Here is a 14028-nt window from a genome sequence, read left to right on the forward strand (position 1 = left end):
GGCGCCACGCTAGCCTCGCTCGAGACGACGATCCGCCTCTCCCTCTCCCGCCCGCCTCCCGTCCCTTCCCTTTCTTCTTCTCCTGTCTCCTTGTTACTCTCCTCCCCATCGTTTTGGTCTGCTAGACGCGCATTCGGGCGCACCCCTTCGTCGTTTTCCCCTTTCCCCCCTCGACTTCCGTTCCCTCGCCTCTCGCTTCTCCTTCCTCCCGCGTTCTCTGCAGCTTCCCCTAACTCTCGCCTCTCACTCAAGCGGTACACTGGATGGAAAAGATGCGAATTGCCTCAGCCCTGGCGTTTGCCTGGCGTTGTCGTTCGTTGACAGACTTGCTCCTCTCCCTTGGACCTCCTCTCCGAGTGGCCCCTCGACGCCCTTCGATTCGAAGAGACCAGCGCACGACTCTGCAGCGAGCTTGACACTTTGCAGTGTGCGCTGTGACAATAATTTCTAGTGACCCTGTGCGTCATGGTTTGCTGCTCGATCGCATCCCGCAAGGCAAAGAGTCCGGCTCTCTCTCGCTTCCCTCACTCCACCTGAACTGCTGTCTCGTTCGAATACGCTACAAAGCTAGGCTACTCACGCTTGCTACTGCTACGGAGGAGAACAGGCGGACGTCGCTGGCCCACCCGCCTCATCAGTCTTCGGTCGCACAAGTCGAAGGGGACAGGCGTGCGTCGATCCCCTCGCAGCCCACTCGCACTCTCTGACGCCGCTGACCGGCCTGTCCTTCTCCTACAACAGCATCGCAACTGCACAGGGACTCCACGCCAGTTCGAGCGAAGGACGTGAGCGGACGCCAACTTGATCTCACGAGCAAGCGAGCGAGCGATGGGCCCCTCGATCCTCCAGACCCTCCTCAGGGAACCGACCCGCTCGTACCAATCCATCTACACAGACCCCTCGACCCGCCCCTCTCACGCCCCGTCCACCTCCTCACCGAGCAAACGACCCTCCTCCCTCCGCTCCACGACCTCGGACCGCTCAAACTCCTCGGCTTACACGACTGCTGGACCGGCATGGGTCAACGGTCAGTGGGAATGGAGCGCATACGGCGCACGAGGAGGCCTGACAGGCGGAGCGAGGAGCCTCCATACCCCAAGTGTCGTCGGCAAATCGCTCGGAATCGACCGCCGAACGGCCTCTGTCCGCAGTGCGGACTCGCAGGGTGACGAGGCGGGGAGCGTCAGGTCGGGGAGGAGCTTTGGGAGCGTGTCGGTCAGGACGTCCATGTCTGCGCCCGGAGGGGACGACGCCCTTCGCCGGACGAGGAAGAAGAAGAAGGATCGGTACGGTGACGGCGACACCGGCAGCGGCTACAACGTCCCTGCGCGACAACGGTCGGAAGGAGACTTGAGCAGCCAGAGCAGGGGATCGAGTCGGTTCGACAACCTCCCGCCCATCCCGACCTCGTTCTCCTCCAGCTTCGACGGCATGCGCACGAGCAGGCGCTACTCGTCCGTCTCGCCTTCGTATCCCTCATCTCCCGCACTCTCCGCTACGTCCTCCTCCCAAACCCGACCTTCGAAATCCCGCCTCGCCAGTCCACCCTCAGACGACACCACTCCCTCCCTCACTTCCTCCGCCTCTTCCGCGCCTTCCTCGCCTCCTACAACACCTATAACGCCTCACGGTGTCCTCCCGCCTCTTTCGCTCGATGGCAAGCCTCGGAAGAGTAAGAAACGCGCGTCGACGAGGATCGGACAGCCGGGAGCGAAGCAGAGTGAGAAGTTGGTCGTGACGGCTCAGCCGGAGTCGCATGCGCAGAGGCTGGAGGAGATGGTCCAACCTGCGGGGGAGAAGGCGCCTGTGAGTCGCGCTTCGTCCGTCTCTCACGATCAAACGCTGACTGACGCTTCTCGTCCTGCAGGAACCAACCGCCGCCCCTCCCGCCCCAATCCCCGGCAAATTCTACTCCGTCGACGAACTCTTCGCTCTCGCCTCCTCTCCCTCCACCACCACCACCATTCCCACCTCTCCCGCCCGTCCCACGCTCGCCCGTCTCGAAACAGACAACGCATCATTCACGACCGCGCTCGACTCTCCTTCGCCAGAGTGGGAGGGAGAGGGAGAGGAGGTGGTCAAGGTTCCGAGGTTGAAGTTGACCCGGACAGAGTCGGAGCAGAGTAGGATTGGAGTGAGGGGGAGTGTGGATTTGGATGTGCAGAGCGAGGAGGAGGGGGAGGAAGAGGAGAGCGAGGAGGAGGAGCAGGAAGTCGCGCCTCCTCCCCAGGATCACCAGGAGGAACCGGTCCTCCCGCACTTCGTCAATGTCAAGCGCTCGCCGTCGAAGCGCAAGTCGAAGGACGGCTCGTCGCCTTCCAAGTCGCGCTCGGTCGAGCCCGAAGCGACGTACGAGATTGTCCGGTCGTCCAAGTCGGCTCGCTCCACCCTCTCATCGACAGACCCGCACGTCCGCCCTTCATCCCCTACACACTCGGACCTCTCCGCCTCGAGCGACATCTCCGCTTCCTCGACTCTCGCCTCCACCGACGTCCCAGACTGGCTGCAGCGCATCCGAGCTTTGGGCGAACCGATCCAACCGCTCGTCTCCAACCCCTCGCCCACATCGAAGTCGCAGGTCGTCCCGCCGCCTCACTGGACCGTCCAGCAACTGCGCGCTCAGGAAGGCAGCGGCGGATCGGGACGTCCGAGCCTGGGCAGGCCGAGGAGCACGAAGACGCTCAGTTCGCGCGCAAACATACTCGAGGTGATGCCGGAAGATGCGGAGGCCGAGGCTGAAGCAGCGGCAGAGGATCAGGAGTTGCAGCGCCTGCAGCGGGTGAAGGCGGCGACGCCGGCTTGGGTCAAGAAGGGTTCGGGTTTGGCCGAGTCGCCCGCTGGGTCGGTTAGGACGGCGTCGCCTGCTCCGGCTGCTTCGCCTGATCGCCCGCTCTCGCGTACTTCGTCGCTGGCGCCGAGTAGCGCCGGTTCATCGGGGCAGGGCACGACGCGCCGAACTCGCTCGATGGATCTCGACCGCGACCACCTCAAAGCCCTGTCGCCCCTCATCCGTTCGACGTCGCTCATGTCCAGTCGTCCAGGCTCGTCGAGGACTTCGTCGGCCAAGTCGAAGGGCTCGTCCGTCGGTGGTATGGAGTACGACCTCGAAGCGATCGCTGCAGCTGCTTCGAAGCCTCGAGGCTTCAGCAAGCTCATCCAGCCGCCACTTGCGTCTTCACTTGCGACGAAGCAGCCTGCCGTCGTTGCGGTTGTCAATCAGCCTCGGACGCCTTCGCCTGGACGGCCCTCGTCTCTGCGCAACGTCGCCCTCGCGCCGCTGTTCCCGCGCCAGGTCGACGACGATGCGAAGTCCGTCTCGGCCCTGTCGGATTTGTCGATCATGAGCGCACCACAACTCTCGCCGACGCGACCACCGCGCAATCCCGCTCGCCTCTCCGCTCCTCCGCCTGTTCGACCGATCTTCCCGCCCTCTGCGCCACCTTCTGAGCGCGCGAAGTCACCGACTCCATCGTTCCACTCTGCGTACGAATCACCCGAAGCCGTCTCGCCCGCCTCGTCCGTCGTCGCTCGTCCGACCCCTCGTCCAATGTCTATGTCGTTCTCGGCTATCGAGCGGCCGTCGTTCCGCGAACCTCCTCCCCCCGCTCCGCCAGTCTCGACAGCCGTCGCATCTCCCGCACCATCCGTCATCTCTCGCACCTCGTCCGTCCAGCCGCGCCCACTCTCGAGCTACCTCCCTCCCTCAACCGTCGACCTCGCCATGACCGCCCTCGCCATCTCGCCCCGCGCCGACTTTGGCAAGCAAAAGTCCTCCCGGCGCTTCGGTCTCTTCCGCCGCTCGTCAAACGCCAACCTTGCCTTCTCCTCATCAAGCAAGCAATTCGAGCCCTCACTCGACCTCGTGTACGAGTCGATGGACGGTCGCGCGTTCCGCAAGCGCCTCAATACCGAGGAGGTGCTTGTCGAGGCTATCACGGTCGGCGTGGATAGGTGGGACCGCGAGCGGGTTTGGCAGCTTGCGAAGACGGGTGGTGCGGCGGGGTGGGTGCCGGGTCGGGCGGTGTATGGAAAGGTCGTTGAGGTCGGATCGGCGGTGTCGAGGGTCAAGAAGGGCGACTTGGTGTGGGGTTTGAGCCCGCTCAAGAGGGTGCGTACCGCTCGCGGAAATCCTTGGGAGGGTGGCTGACTGACTTTCCCGCTTCTACAGTCCGGAGCGCTCGCCTCGCTCGTCATCCTCCCCCGCGACAACGTCTCGCTCGCGCCCACCTCGCTGCCCGTCGAACTCGCTGCCGCCCTTCCCGCCGCCGCGACGTCCGCAATGCTCATCATGCAGTCGCTCTGCAACCAGCTTCCCAAGGGCTCGAAAGTTCTCGTCCTCAACGCACACCAAGGCGTCGGCTACTTCTGCCTCCAACTCGCGCACCACTACCGCCCCGGAGTCTCGGGTTCGCGAGACTTGTGGATGGTCGCGCAGTGTCCGCTGCATGTACTGGATGCCGAGACGATCTGTCGCGAGGCGGGTGCGACGGACATGTTGCGGGATGAGCCGCTGGCGGCGCTCAACTCGATCCATGAGGGCTCGTTCGATGCGGTTATCGACACCATCGGCGGTCGACGATGTGCGTGCCAACTCTTTCCTCTCGTCGACAAGCCGTCACTGACCTAGAGTCCGCGCGCAGTGTACGACGCCTCACGCCGCATCCTGCACAGCTCGGGCAGCTTCATCACCACCGTCGGCGACGAGCTCACCGCCTCTTCTACCTCCTCCTCAAACGACTACCAGACCTCGATCCGCTCGCTCCGCCGCGCCTTCTTCAAGAAAGACAAGAAGAGCATCGCGTATTGGAAGGTCGAAGTCGACGGGACGGACGCGCCTGAAGCGGTGCGCGACACGCTTGACAAAGTCCGTGAGGTGGCGGAGGCTGGGGCGCTCAAGCCACGGATGGGCAAGGTCCTCCCCATGAGCGAGGCACGGCGGACGTTTGAGACGAACGAGGCGGACGAGGACGCGACTGTCGTACGCGTCAAGGAGGTCTGATGCCCGCCGACTCCCTTTCTCTCGATCCGGCCGACTCCCTTTCTCTCACTTATCTTTCGCAACCTACACACCCTCTCCCACGTTGTACATACGTGTCGTACCCTACTCTACCACCCGCAACAACACTCGCTTTCCGCAGGACCCTTTCCATAGACGTTCTTCTTCCCTTCGCATGCCTAATCGTCTCGCAATGCACAGTCGTCGTCGGATATTGCTCTGGAATGGAGAGAACGCGATGCAAGGGTGATGCAACAATGAGAGACTGATGCTGCTGGGATACCGAGGGAAGAGGATGCAAGTCTATGAACGAACGAGGGAGGCCGGGCGAATCTAAGAACAACAACGAGGGCACTGCAACGGAAGTCTAGTCGATACTAACTCAGAGAAAGATACAAGGCGCAAGAGACGCTCTAAGCGGTAACCGCCTTCTCCGCCTCCGCCGGCGGGACGCCCAACTTGACCTCCCTCCTAAACTTCTCCACCTCGTTCTCCACCCGCGTAGTCTCGTCATCCACCTCTCCATCGTCGACTTCGGGGATATGTTCCGAGTCGCGGCGGGAGCGGCGGCGCGCGCGGTGGGTGGTGAAGGGGAGGGGAACGGCGAGGGGGACGGAGCCGAAGAGGGAGGATGTGGGCGAGTGGGACGAGAACATCGTGTCGATGCTGCGTTCGTCCATTCGTCAGCGAGAGCTAGGGGGACAGGAGAAGGAGGACGTGGACGCGCCACTCGAGCGAAAGATTTTTCGTCTCGGGCATGAAGAAGAACGCGAAGAGCGATGCGAAGGCCGTGAGAGCGCCGTAGCTGCACGCACGTCTTCCGTTAGCTTGTGCTAGCGAAGGAGGCGAGAGAGGGGCGCACGTGAAGTAAGGACCTGAAGGGGACTTCGAAAGGAAGACTGGGCCTGTGAGGGCGACCTGCGACTATGCCTGAGCTCCAGGAACGATAAGAGAGGGAGGATGAGGGCGGAGACGCACGGCAAAGTTGATGGCCTGGTTGATGGCTGTCGAAAAGGACGCGGCAGCGGCTCGAGTCTTCGAAGGCTGGATCTCCGAGGCGTATCTGCGGACGTAGTACGGTCAGCAACGTCCTCAGAGACAAAAGGAGCCTTCAAAGGACTCACAACCGCGTAATGACCGCCCACGACCCGGAAAACGCAATCGCAAACAGCTCAATCATCACCACCACGACCCACTTTCCCCGCTCCGTGCCCGCCTTTCCCGTCGCATACATCGCTCCAATCACGACCAACGTCGCACTGATTGCGCAGCCGCCACCGATGTAGATTGTTCGGCGGCCGAGACGGTCGACCCAGAGGAGGGTGAGGATTGTGGTCAAGACGATGAGGACGCCTGTTACGCCGCCCGCGAGGAGGGAGGAGGTGGTGCCGCTCAGGCCGGCTTGTTTGAAGAGTGTCGCGGCGAAGAAGAGGACAAAGTCCTGCGCGACCGAGCGTTAGTCCCGAGAGGGAAGGGCCGGGAGTGGGAGACGCACGATGCCCGACAGCTGCTGCATGCCTTGCAATAGCGCCCCCAACGTCGTCCTCCACCAAACATCCCTCCTCCACATCTCCACGAACGCAGCTCGCTTCCCACCCTTCACGACTCGGGGAACACTCATCAACTCCCTCCGTTCATCCTGGACAGCGTCGCCCGTCCCGACGAGCAGGTCGAGAACTCGTTCGGCTTCGTCGCGGCGGTTGTGTAGGAGAAGCCAGCGGGGGGAGTAGGGGAGGATGAGGGGCGCGAGGAGGGTCACGAGGAGGGCTAGGAAGGTCGAGAGGGCGAAGGGGAGGCGCCAGGAGAGGGAGGAGTCGATTCGTGCGGAGCCTGTGGGTGCGAGAGAGTTAGTTGAAGGCCCGGAAGTGCGGAAAAAAGCGTGGCACGCACCGAAACAAACGAAGAAACCGCTCGCGACGCCGCTCGCGATCGCCAACTGAGCGACGAGCATCATCCGCCCCCTCATCTCCTTCGGGCTGATCTCTGCGACGTAGACGGCGACGGTCCCGAGGAACAACCCCTCTCCAAGTCCCGCAACGACCCTCGCGGCAATGAGCATGCCTAGAGACCTGACGCTCCCGCACGAGACTGCCTGTCCGACTGCAAAGATGGCCGCCCCGAGTGCGATGGTGTGTTTTCGCGAGATGCGGTCTGCGACGGATCCTGCGACGAGGCCGGAGAGGGTCGAGGGGAGGAGGATCGAGGCGACGACTATTCCTCGCACGGTCGACGAGAAGTGTCCGAAGGTCGCGACGAAGCTGGGCATTTCTGTGACTGCGCCTATTGTGCCCGTGTCGAAGCCGAAGAGCTGTAGCGCGAGCGAGAAAGTGAGCTCCGTGCGGCAAGAGACGCAGAGAACGGGAAGCGTACAAAGGCGGCGATGGAAGCGACGAGGACGCTTCTGACGACGCGAGTCGTCGGCGACAGCTTCATGAGCGCGTCGTCGTCGCCTGCGCGTGTCCCAGCGAGGTGGGAGAGCGAGGTTGAGCGAGAGAGCGTGAAGATGCGCGGCGGAGCGGACTCGAGCGACGGAGCACTCTCACCCGAATACAAACGAGTATTACAGCTGAAAGTGTATTCAGTTGTATTGCATTACAAACTCATTACAACTGCCAAGTGTATTGCAAGAGGTAATGAGCGGGGCGGTGCTCTTCGCAACCAAGCTCGCACTTCACTCTGCTCCAGGCTGCTCCGTGCCACCGCCAGCTGGGATGGGCCACTCACGAACACGCTACAACCAGAAGGGCCGCGCAATCGGGCGCGAAAAGGGCAAGAAGCGGGCGAGGACAGTCGGCGAGGGAGATGAACCGCAAGACGACTCGAACGCGCTCGTGATTGACCCACTGCAGAGGAAGAGGAAGAGGGACGAGGTGAGTCGCTAGGACTGGTCAAGCTGGACGCACGGGGGCGAGGGCGGACGAGGGAGCGAATCTCGCTCAAGAAGTGGAGGAGACGAGCGGACGGCTGTCGATGCAGTTGGCCTGGCTGGACGCTGCTGGGAAGGTTGCGCTGTGCTACCTGCGCCCTCTCGGCTGATGACCCAGTCCAGTCGCTCGCATCGCCGTGCTGACCCTCCCTCCTTTCCTCTCACCCTCGAACAGCTCCTCAACTCCGCCCCCGGCACATCCGACCACGAGCCCAAGATGTCCGCGAAGAAGAAGAAGCGACTCGACGCCTTTATCGAGCGCAAACTCAAGAAGGAGCAGCGGAAAGACTTGATTGCCTCGCTTGCGTACGTCTACGCTCTTCCTCCTTCTGCCCGTCCTCGCCTCCTGGCGATATGAGGCTGATGCGGGGATGCGTTCATCGGAACACAGCCAAACCCAAACCCAGTCCCTGAATTTCACCTCCTCCTCCTCCCTCGGCTCTCGCCAATTCCTCTCGCAAGCCTCGAAACTCTCGCACGCATCAGCAGTCGAACAATCCCGGCGCGATAGGGCGCAGAAGATCCTCCAGCGCGCCAATGCGGGCCGACTTCATCTGAGCGATGAGGAAGAGGAGGAGGAGGTGAGGGATGAGCGGGGGGAAGAGGAGGAGAGAGAGTTGGAGAGGGAGTTTGTCAAGCCTCAACAGGCTCTCGCCATGACGACTGCCACAACCGCCTCAGCTAAAAAGCACACTCAGCCTTTCAACCCTTCTGGCGCAGTCGGAGTCGTCGAATCCCCTTCGCAGCCGGTCGCTTCCACCTCTTCCACCTCCTTCACGCCCGCCCAAGCGCCGGCGGTTGGCTCCGCGCTGGCGTCGAGCGCGACTGTGACGGTTGTGAGGAGGAAACCGAAGGAAAAGGGACGGATGAGGGCGCTTGTTGCGAAGGCCAAGATCAAGGGCAAAGGCAAGGGGAAGCAGGAGGTGGTGGAGGAGGAGGAGGAAAGCAGCGAGTTCGACAGCTCGGAGGAGTCGGAGGGCGAAGGAGAGGAGGAGGGAGACGTGGATGTGCAAGAGGAGGAGGAGGAGGAGGAGTGGGGCGGGATCGAGGTTGATGGGGAGGGTGAGGGGCGGGATGCGGAGAGTGGAGCGGCGGCGGAGGGCTCGGATTCGGGAGAGGACGGCGAGGACGACGAGGAAGAGGAGGCGGAGAGCGAGGAAGAGCAGGATGGCGTACGGCGACCACCGCGAGAACGGGGTTCATTCCGGGCCTGGGCAGACGCGCAGGTCCTCGCCGCCGCCGGGCTCGACTCGACGACCTCGACGACGGCAGCTTCCGACGACGGGACGTACAAGCCGCTTCTGCCCGCCGGCTCAGGCGTCGCGCCCGCTCCTCTGCCCGAGGGAACGACCGGACCCCTCGGCGCTCCCCTTCCCGCCTCCGACCTCCCAACCCTCCCTCCGCAACGCACGATCCACGTCCCCGTCACTCGCATGCCCGAGATCGAAGCCCAACGAGCAGAGTTGCCGGTCGTCAAGGAGGAAGATCGCGTCATGGCCGCGATTCGCGGGAACGCGGTCGTGGTGATTTGTGGAGAGACTGGGTCGGGGAAGACGACGCAGATTGGACAGTTTTTGTGGGAGGCTGGATTTGGAGATTCGAAGAGCGGTGAATCGTCGTGATTCTCTTGTTCGAGCGGGATGAGCTGATCGCCCCCGTGTGCGCAGATAACCCCGGCATGGTCGCCATCACTCAGCCGCGGCGAGTCGCCGCGCTCTCTACCTCCGCCCGCGTCCGCACCGAACTCAACCTCGCCCCAACCTCCTCCCTCGTCGCGCACCGGATCCGCTACTCCTCCACCACCTCGCCCGACACCAAGCTCCTCTTCATGACCGACGGTGTTCTGCTACGCGAACTCGCGGCCGATTTCCTGTTGAGCAAGTATAGTGTGGTCGTGGTGGACGAGGCGCATGAGAGGGGCGTCAATACGGATGTCTTGATTGGTGTGTTAAGTCGGGTGGCGAAGCTGAGGGAGAAGCAGTGGAAGGCGGGAAAGGACAGTGCGAAGGTGAGTCTCTTCGGCCATTCTTCCCTTTCCACCTCCTCTGACCTGTCCCCGCGCAGCCCCTCCGCCTCATCATCATGTCCGCCACCCTCCGCGTCGCCGACTTTGCCGAGAACCCTACTCTCTTCGCCCAGCCCCCTCCAGTCCTACACATCACAGCGCGCCAGCACCCCGTCACGCTGCACTTCGCCCGCCGAACAGCACACGACTACCTCGAGCAAGCCTACAAGAAAGTCGCGCGCATCCATGCCCGTCTTCCGCCTGGTGGCGTGCTCGTCTTCTGTACGGGGCAGAACGAGATCGTTAGTTTGGTCAAGCGGTTGGAGAAGAAGTTTGGGCCGAGGGCGGTGTTGGCGAGGAAGGAGCGGGTGAAGCGTGCGGCTATGAAGGGTGCGAGAGGTCACGGTGATGGCGACGAGGACGAGGAGGCGGAGCGAGAGGTGGAGGACTTGAAGCTGCGAGGCGGGAAGGTCGAGATCGGCGATGACCTCGAGGCGGAGGAAGTCGACCTCGGCGAAGGGCGCGACCTCGCTGCCGACGTCGACGACGGCGTCTACGATGTCGACGAGGAAGACGACGAGGCGCTCGAGTCGGACATTGACGGGGACGACGAGACGTTCAAGGGTATCGACATGGAGGAAGACACGGATGAACCGATGCACATTCTCCCGCTCTACTCGCTCCTCTCGACCGAGAAGCAGATGAAGGTCTTCCAGCCGCCGCCCGAAAGCCACCGGCTTGTCGTTGTCGCGACCAACGTCGCGGAGACGGCCATCACGATCCCGAACATCAAATATGTTGTCGACACTGGCCGTGCGAAGGAGGTGCGTGGAGTCTCTGTACTCATCTGTTTGGCGGAAATTGACTCAGTCCTGCTCCGCAGCGCAAGTATGACCACGCGAGCGGTATCCAGTCGTTCGAGGTCGACTGGATTTCGAAGGCTTCGGCTGCGCAGCGCGCCGGTCGTGCGGGTCGTACTGGCCCCGGCCACTGCTACCGGCTCTATTCGTCGGCCGTCTTCGAGCAGCACTTTGACCAGTTCGCCAAGCCCGAAATCCTGCGCATGCCGATCGAGGGCATCGTCCTCACGATGAAGAGCATGAACATCGACGCCGTCGCCAACTTCCCCTTCCCGACACCACCCGACCGCGACGCCCTCCGACGAGCCGAGAAGACGCTCGTGCACCTCGGCGCCCTCGAACCTGCCGAAGTCGATTCGAAGGTCGGAGGCAAGATCACGCCTCTCGGACGGTCGATGGCGCTCTTCCCGCTCTCCCCTCGTTTCTCGAAGATGATTGTCGCGGGCCAGCAGCACGGCTGCTTGCCGTACGTCATCGCCATCGTCTGCGCCCTTTCGGTCGGAGACCCCTTCATCCGCGAGGCGAATCTTGGCGACGACGAAGAGTCGGCTGATGCGGTGGACGAACCGGAAAAGACCCTGACTCGGGCGGAGATTGCGCACATTCGGGATCCGGAGATCAAGGCGAAGGAGGAACGCAAGCTCCTCCGCAAGGCCTTCTTCCAGGTCCAGCAGGTGCGTCCCTTTCAATAGTCTTCTACCGCTCCTCTCGCTTACAGGTACGCTTTGCAGCGCTATGCGGCTCTCGGCAAGGACACGAGCGACGTCTTCAAGCTTCTGAGCGTCGTCGGCGCGTACGAGTATGAAGGCGGGTGCGAGTCGTTCTGCGAGGCCAACTTTGTGCGGACCAAGGTGCGCTCATCCAACTCCTGACCCTTTGATTCGCCCGCTGACTAAAGATACTCCGCAGGCGATGGAAGAGATCCACAAGCTTCGCGCCCAGATCAGCCGCATCGTTTCGTCGACTTTCCCCGGCACCGACGCCGGCTTCGTCCCTAAGCTTCCGCCGCCGAACGAGACGCAGGTACGTCGACACTCCGCCTTACTTCCCTCGCGCCTTATACTGACCCCCTCGGCCTCACTCGCAGCTCAAGGTCCTCCGCCAACTCCTGACGGCCGCCTTCATCGACCAAGTCGCCATCAGGAAAGACATAGCCGACAAGTCGAGCAGTCTCTCATACGCCAAGGTCCCCTCGACACGCGGCGTCCCCTACCGCGCCTTCGGCCTCGAGGAAGACCTCTTCATCCACCCCTCCTCGAACCTCTTCCACGGCCCGCCTCCCGAGTTTATCGTCTTCAACGAACTCCACCGGACGCACAAGGTTTGGCTGAAGAGTGCGTTCGCGTTTGATCCTCTCTTCGCTCGCCGCCCGACTGACACACTCTCCCTTCTTCGCAGCCATCACGAAGGTCAACCCTGCCTGGCTTCCTGTCCTCGGCCGGCCCATGTGCACGTTCAGCAAACCGATTGAGACGCCCGCACAGGCCATTGCCGCGAAGGCTGCCTCTTCAGCTTTGTCAGGCGACACTCGACAGATTTTCGTTATTCCTCGGTTCGGACCAGGCGTCGGCGTCGAGCTGAAGCCGATACAGATGACGCAGAAGCTCGTCAACGGACGTTGGCTGTTGCAGTAGAAACAGCGCCGCCCATACTTGCACTGTATTCGCAGCCCCCTCCGCCTCGTCTTCCAGTTCTTCCTCGTCTCGCCCGACGCAGCCACTTCAAGACCCTGCTTCTACAACTGAGTCCAGTCTGATGCGTCGACTAGTGCGATGCTTCGCGCGCCTGCTGAGACTCGCCCTCCTCTCTTGCGCATCCGCGGTCTCCCTTGCTCTCTTTTCAGGCTAGATCCCGCCAACGGCTCCTGGATACTCTCGTCTCGCCGCATTATGTAAGCTACAATGCCTAAAGTTACAGCAGGGTTCTACAAGACAGGTTCGACAGCCGCAAAGTCAAGATCAGAGGATTCTGGGGTAGGGCGGCGAAGGCTGCGACCTGAGGTGCCAGGCCGGACGTTCCTAGACAGGAGGAGGGGGGCCATCGTCACGGGAAGCGCCGGTGGAAGGGCGGAGGGTGCGGGAAACCGCCGAAGGCCAACGGTGGCGGAGGAGGGAACAGCGGAGGTGGGCCAAGAGCGTGGTGCGGGCGGTCTGGCCATCCAACAAAGTCAGCCATGCTGCTGAGAGAACCAGGAGGAGGAAAGGGCGCACGGCGATGCCTCCCCTGCTCGTGGTGCGCGCCGTGATGCCTCGAGAAAAGAGGTGCCGGGCCTTCGCCGTCCGAGGCCTGGTCGAGGGTCTCCGACTCGGATCCTGAAGACTCGTCGGGGCAGTCGAAGCTGTGGTGAGCTGAACGGCGGCCTCGGAAGCCAGCAACGCCGCCACGCCCGCCGCGCCTCCGCCCAAACTTGCCGTTCGTCTCGCCGTGGCGCCTGTGGGCGTGGCAGCCATGCAGAGACGATAGGCGACCCTTGCAGTGGTGAGAGCAATTGCCGGGTCCAGCAACAGACTTGACAAGACTGTGCAAGTCATGTGCCATGGACGGGTTGCTTTCGAGGGCGTGGCGAACCGATGCGAGCAGGGTGGTGGTGTCGATCGTCGAAGCGCGGGTCTGACTGGGGCCGATGCTGAGGGAAAGCGGGCCGTCGTCAAACGCAGTGGCCCACAATTCGGCGACCTCTTCAGAGGCCGACACGGTTATTTCGTCTTCCTGGCCGTCGATGTAGGTGAGGGCGGCGGGGGTCGCGTTGAGGCCGAAACGGTCTTGGACGAGGCGGGCAAGGGCGCTCCACGAAGGAGCGGGCTCGGCGGGAAGGAGAAGGGAGCGGGTGATGGCGTCGTCTGCGTCGCTGGCGGGAGGGAGGGTGACTTTGACAATAACGGAAGTCATCTTAGAGCGTAGGCGATGCAGGGAGAGAGAGAAAGCGACGGAGAGCAGCGCTTTTGAGCAGCTGGATCAAGTCACGAAGAGCGGAGTCATGAGGGGACGCTGCGAAAGATGGCGGCGCAGTCGCGCAGTACGGCCTTGCGGCCGCCGCAGCTGTCTTATCGGTGCTCTAGGCGGCTGCCCCGGCGCGACTGGATCCAGCGAACAGCTTGGATGGCGAGAGCGCAGAGCGAGGGCGCGCTTGAGAAGGTCAGCTTCTTCCTCGGCTTTTTCACGCTCTCGTGCTTCGAGCTACATGCGACTGCTCGCTGCATCTGCACGGGTCATGGTCTGTCTACCAAGTAGACTGCGAGGA

At 62.7% G+C, this 14028-nt stretch overlaps 4 protein-coding genes across 4 annotated transcripts; 2 read left to right on the plus strand and 2 right to left on the minus strand.

Moving 5' to 3' along the window:
- Positions 1 to 828: 828 nt before the first annotated feature.
- On the plus strand, positions 829 to 4999 carry RHTO_07252 (NADPH:quinone reductase Zn-dependent oxidoreductase; the record flags this gene model as incomplete). Its single annotated transcript, XM_016420910.1, has 4 exons — positions 829 to 1806; positions 1868 to 4108; positions 4169 to 4580; positions 4641 to 4999. The coding sequence occupies 4 exons, from the start codon at positions 829 to 831 to the stop codon at positions 4997 to 4999; spliced, it is 3990 nt and encodes a 1329-aa protein (XP_016274637.1).
- Positions 5000 to 5409: 410 nt separating this feature from the next.
- Positions 5410 to 7429, minus strand: RHTO_07253 (MFS sugar transporter; the record flags this gene model as incomplete). Its single annotated transcript, XM_016420911.1, has 8 exons — positions 5410 to 5662; positions 5724 to 5801; positions 5859 to 5914; positions 5975 to 6059; positions 6121 to 6437; positions 6492 to 6826; positions 6887 to 7304; positions 7367 to 7429. The coding sequence occupies 8 exons, from the start codon at positions 7427 to 7429 to the stop codon at positions 5410 to 5412; spliced, it is 1605 nt and encodes a 534-aa protein (XP_016274638.1).
- Positions 7430 to 7707: 278 nt separating this feature from the next.
- RHTO_07254 (DHX37 protein) lies at positions 7708 to 12421 on the plus strand (the record flags this gene model as incomplete). Its single annotated transcript, XM_016420912.1, has 10 exons — positions 7708 to 7866; positions 8098 to 8228; positions 8314 to 9530; positions 9590 to 9930; positions 9987 to 10751; positions 10811 to 11461; positions 11519 to 11638; positions 11697 to 11810; positions 11875 to 12121; positions 12186 to 12421. The coding sequence occupies 10 exons, from the start codon at positions 7708 to 7710 to the stop codon at positions 12419 to 12421; spliced, it is 3981 nt and encodes a 1326-aa protein (XP_016274639.1).
- A 409-nt stretch (positions 12422 to 12830) lies between these two features.
- RHTO_07255 (Phox/Bem1p domain containing protein) lies at positions 12831 to 13676 on the minus strand (the record flags this gene model as incomplete). Its single annotated transcript, XM_016420913.1, has 2 exons — positions 12831 to 12937; positions 12998 to 13676. The coding sequence occupies 2 exons, from the start codon at positions 13674 to 13676 to the stop codon at positions 12831 to 12833; spliced, it is 786 nt and encodes a 261-aa protein (XP_016274640.1).
- Between the last annotated feature and the right edge of the window lie 352 nt (positions 13677 to 14028).

The sequence above is a fragment of the Rhodotorula toruloides genome (genome assembly GCF_000320785.1).
Source record: "Rhodotorula toruloides NP11 unplaced genomic scaffold Scaffold6, whole genome shotgun sequence".
NCBI lineage: Eukaryota > Fungi > Basidiomycota > Microbotryomycetes > Sporidiobolales > Sporidiobolaceae > Rhodotorula > Rhodotorula toruloides.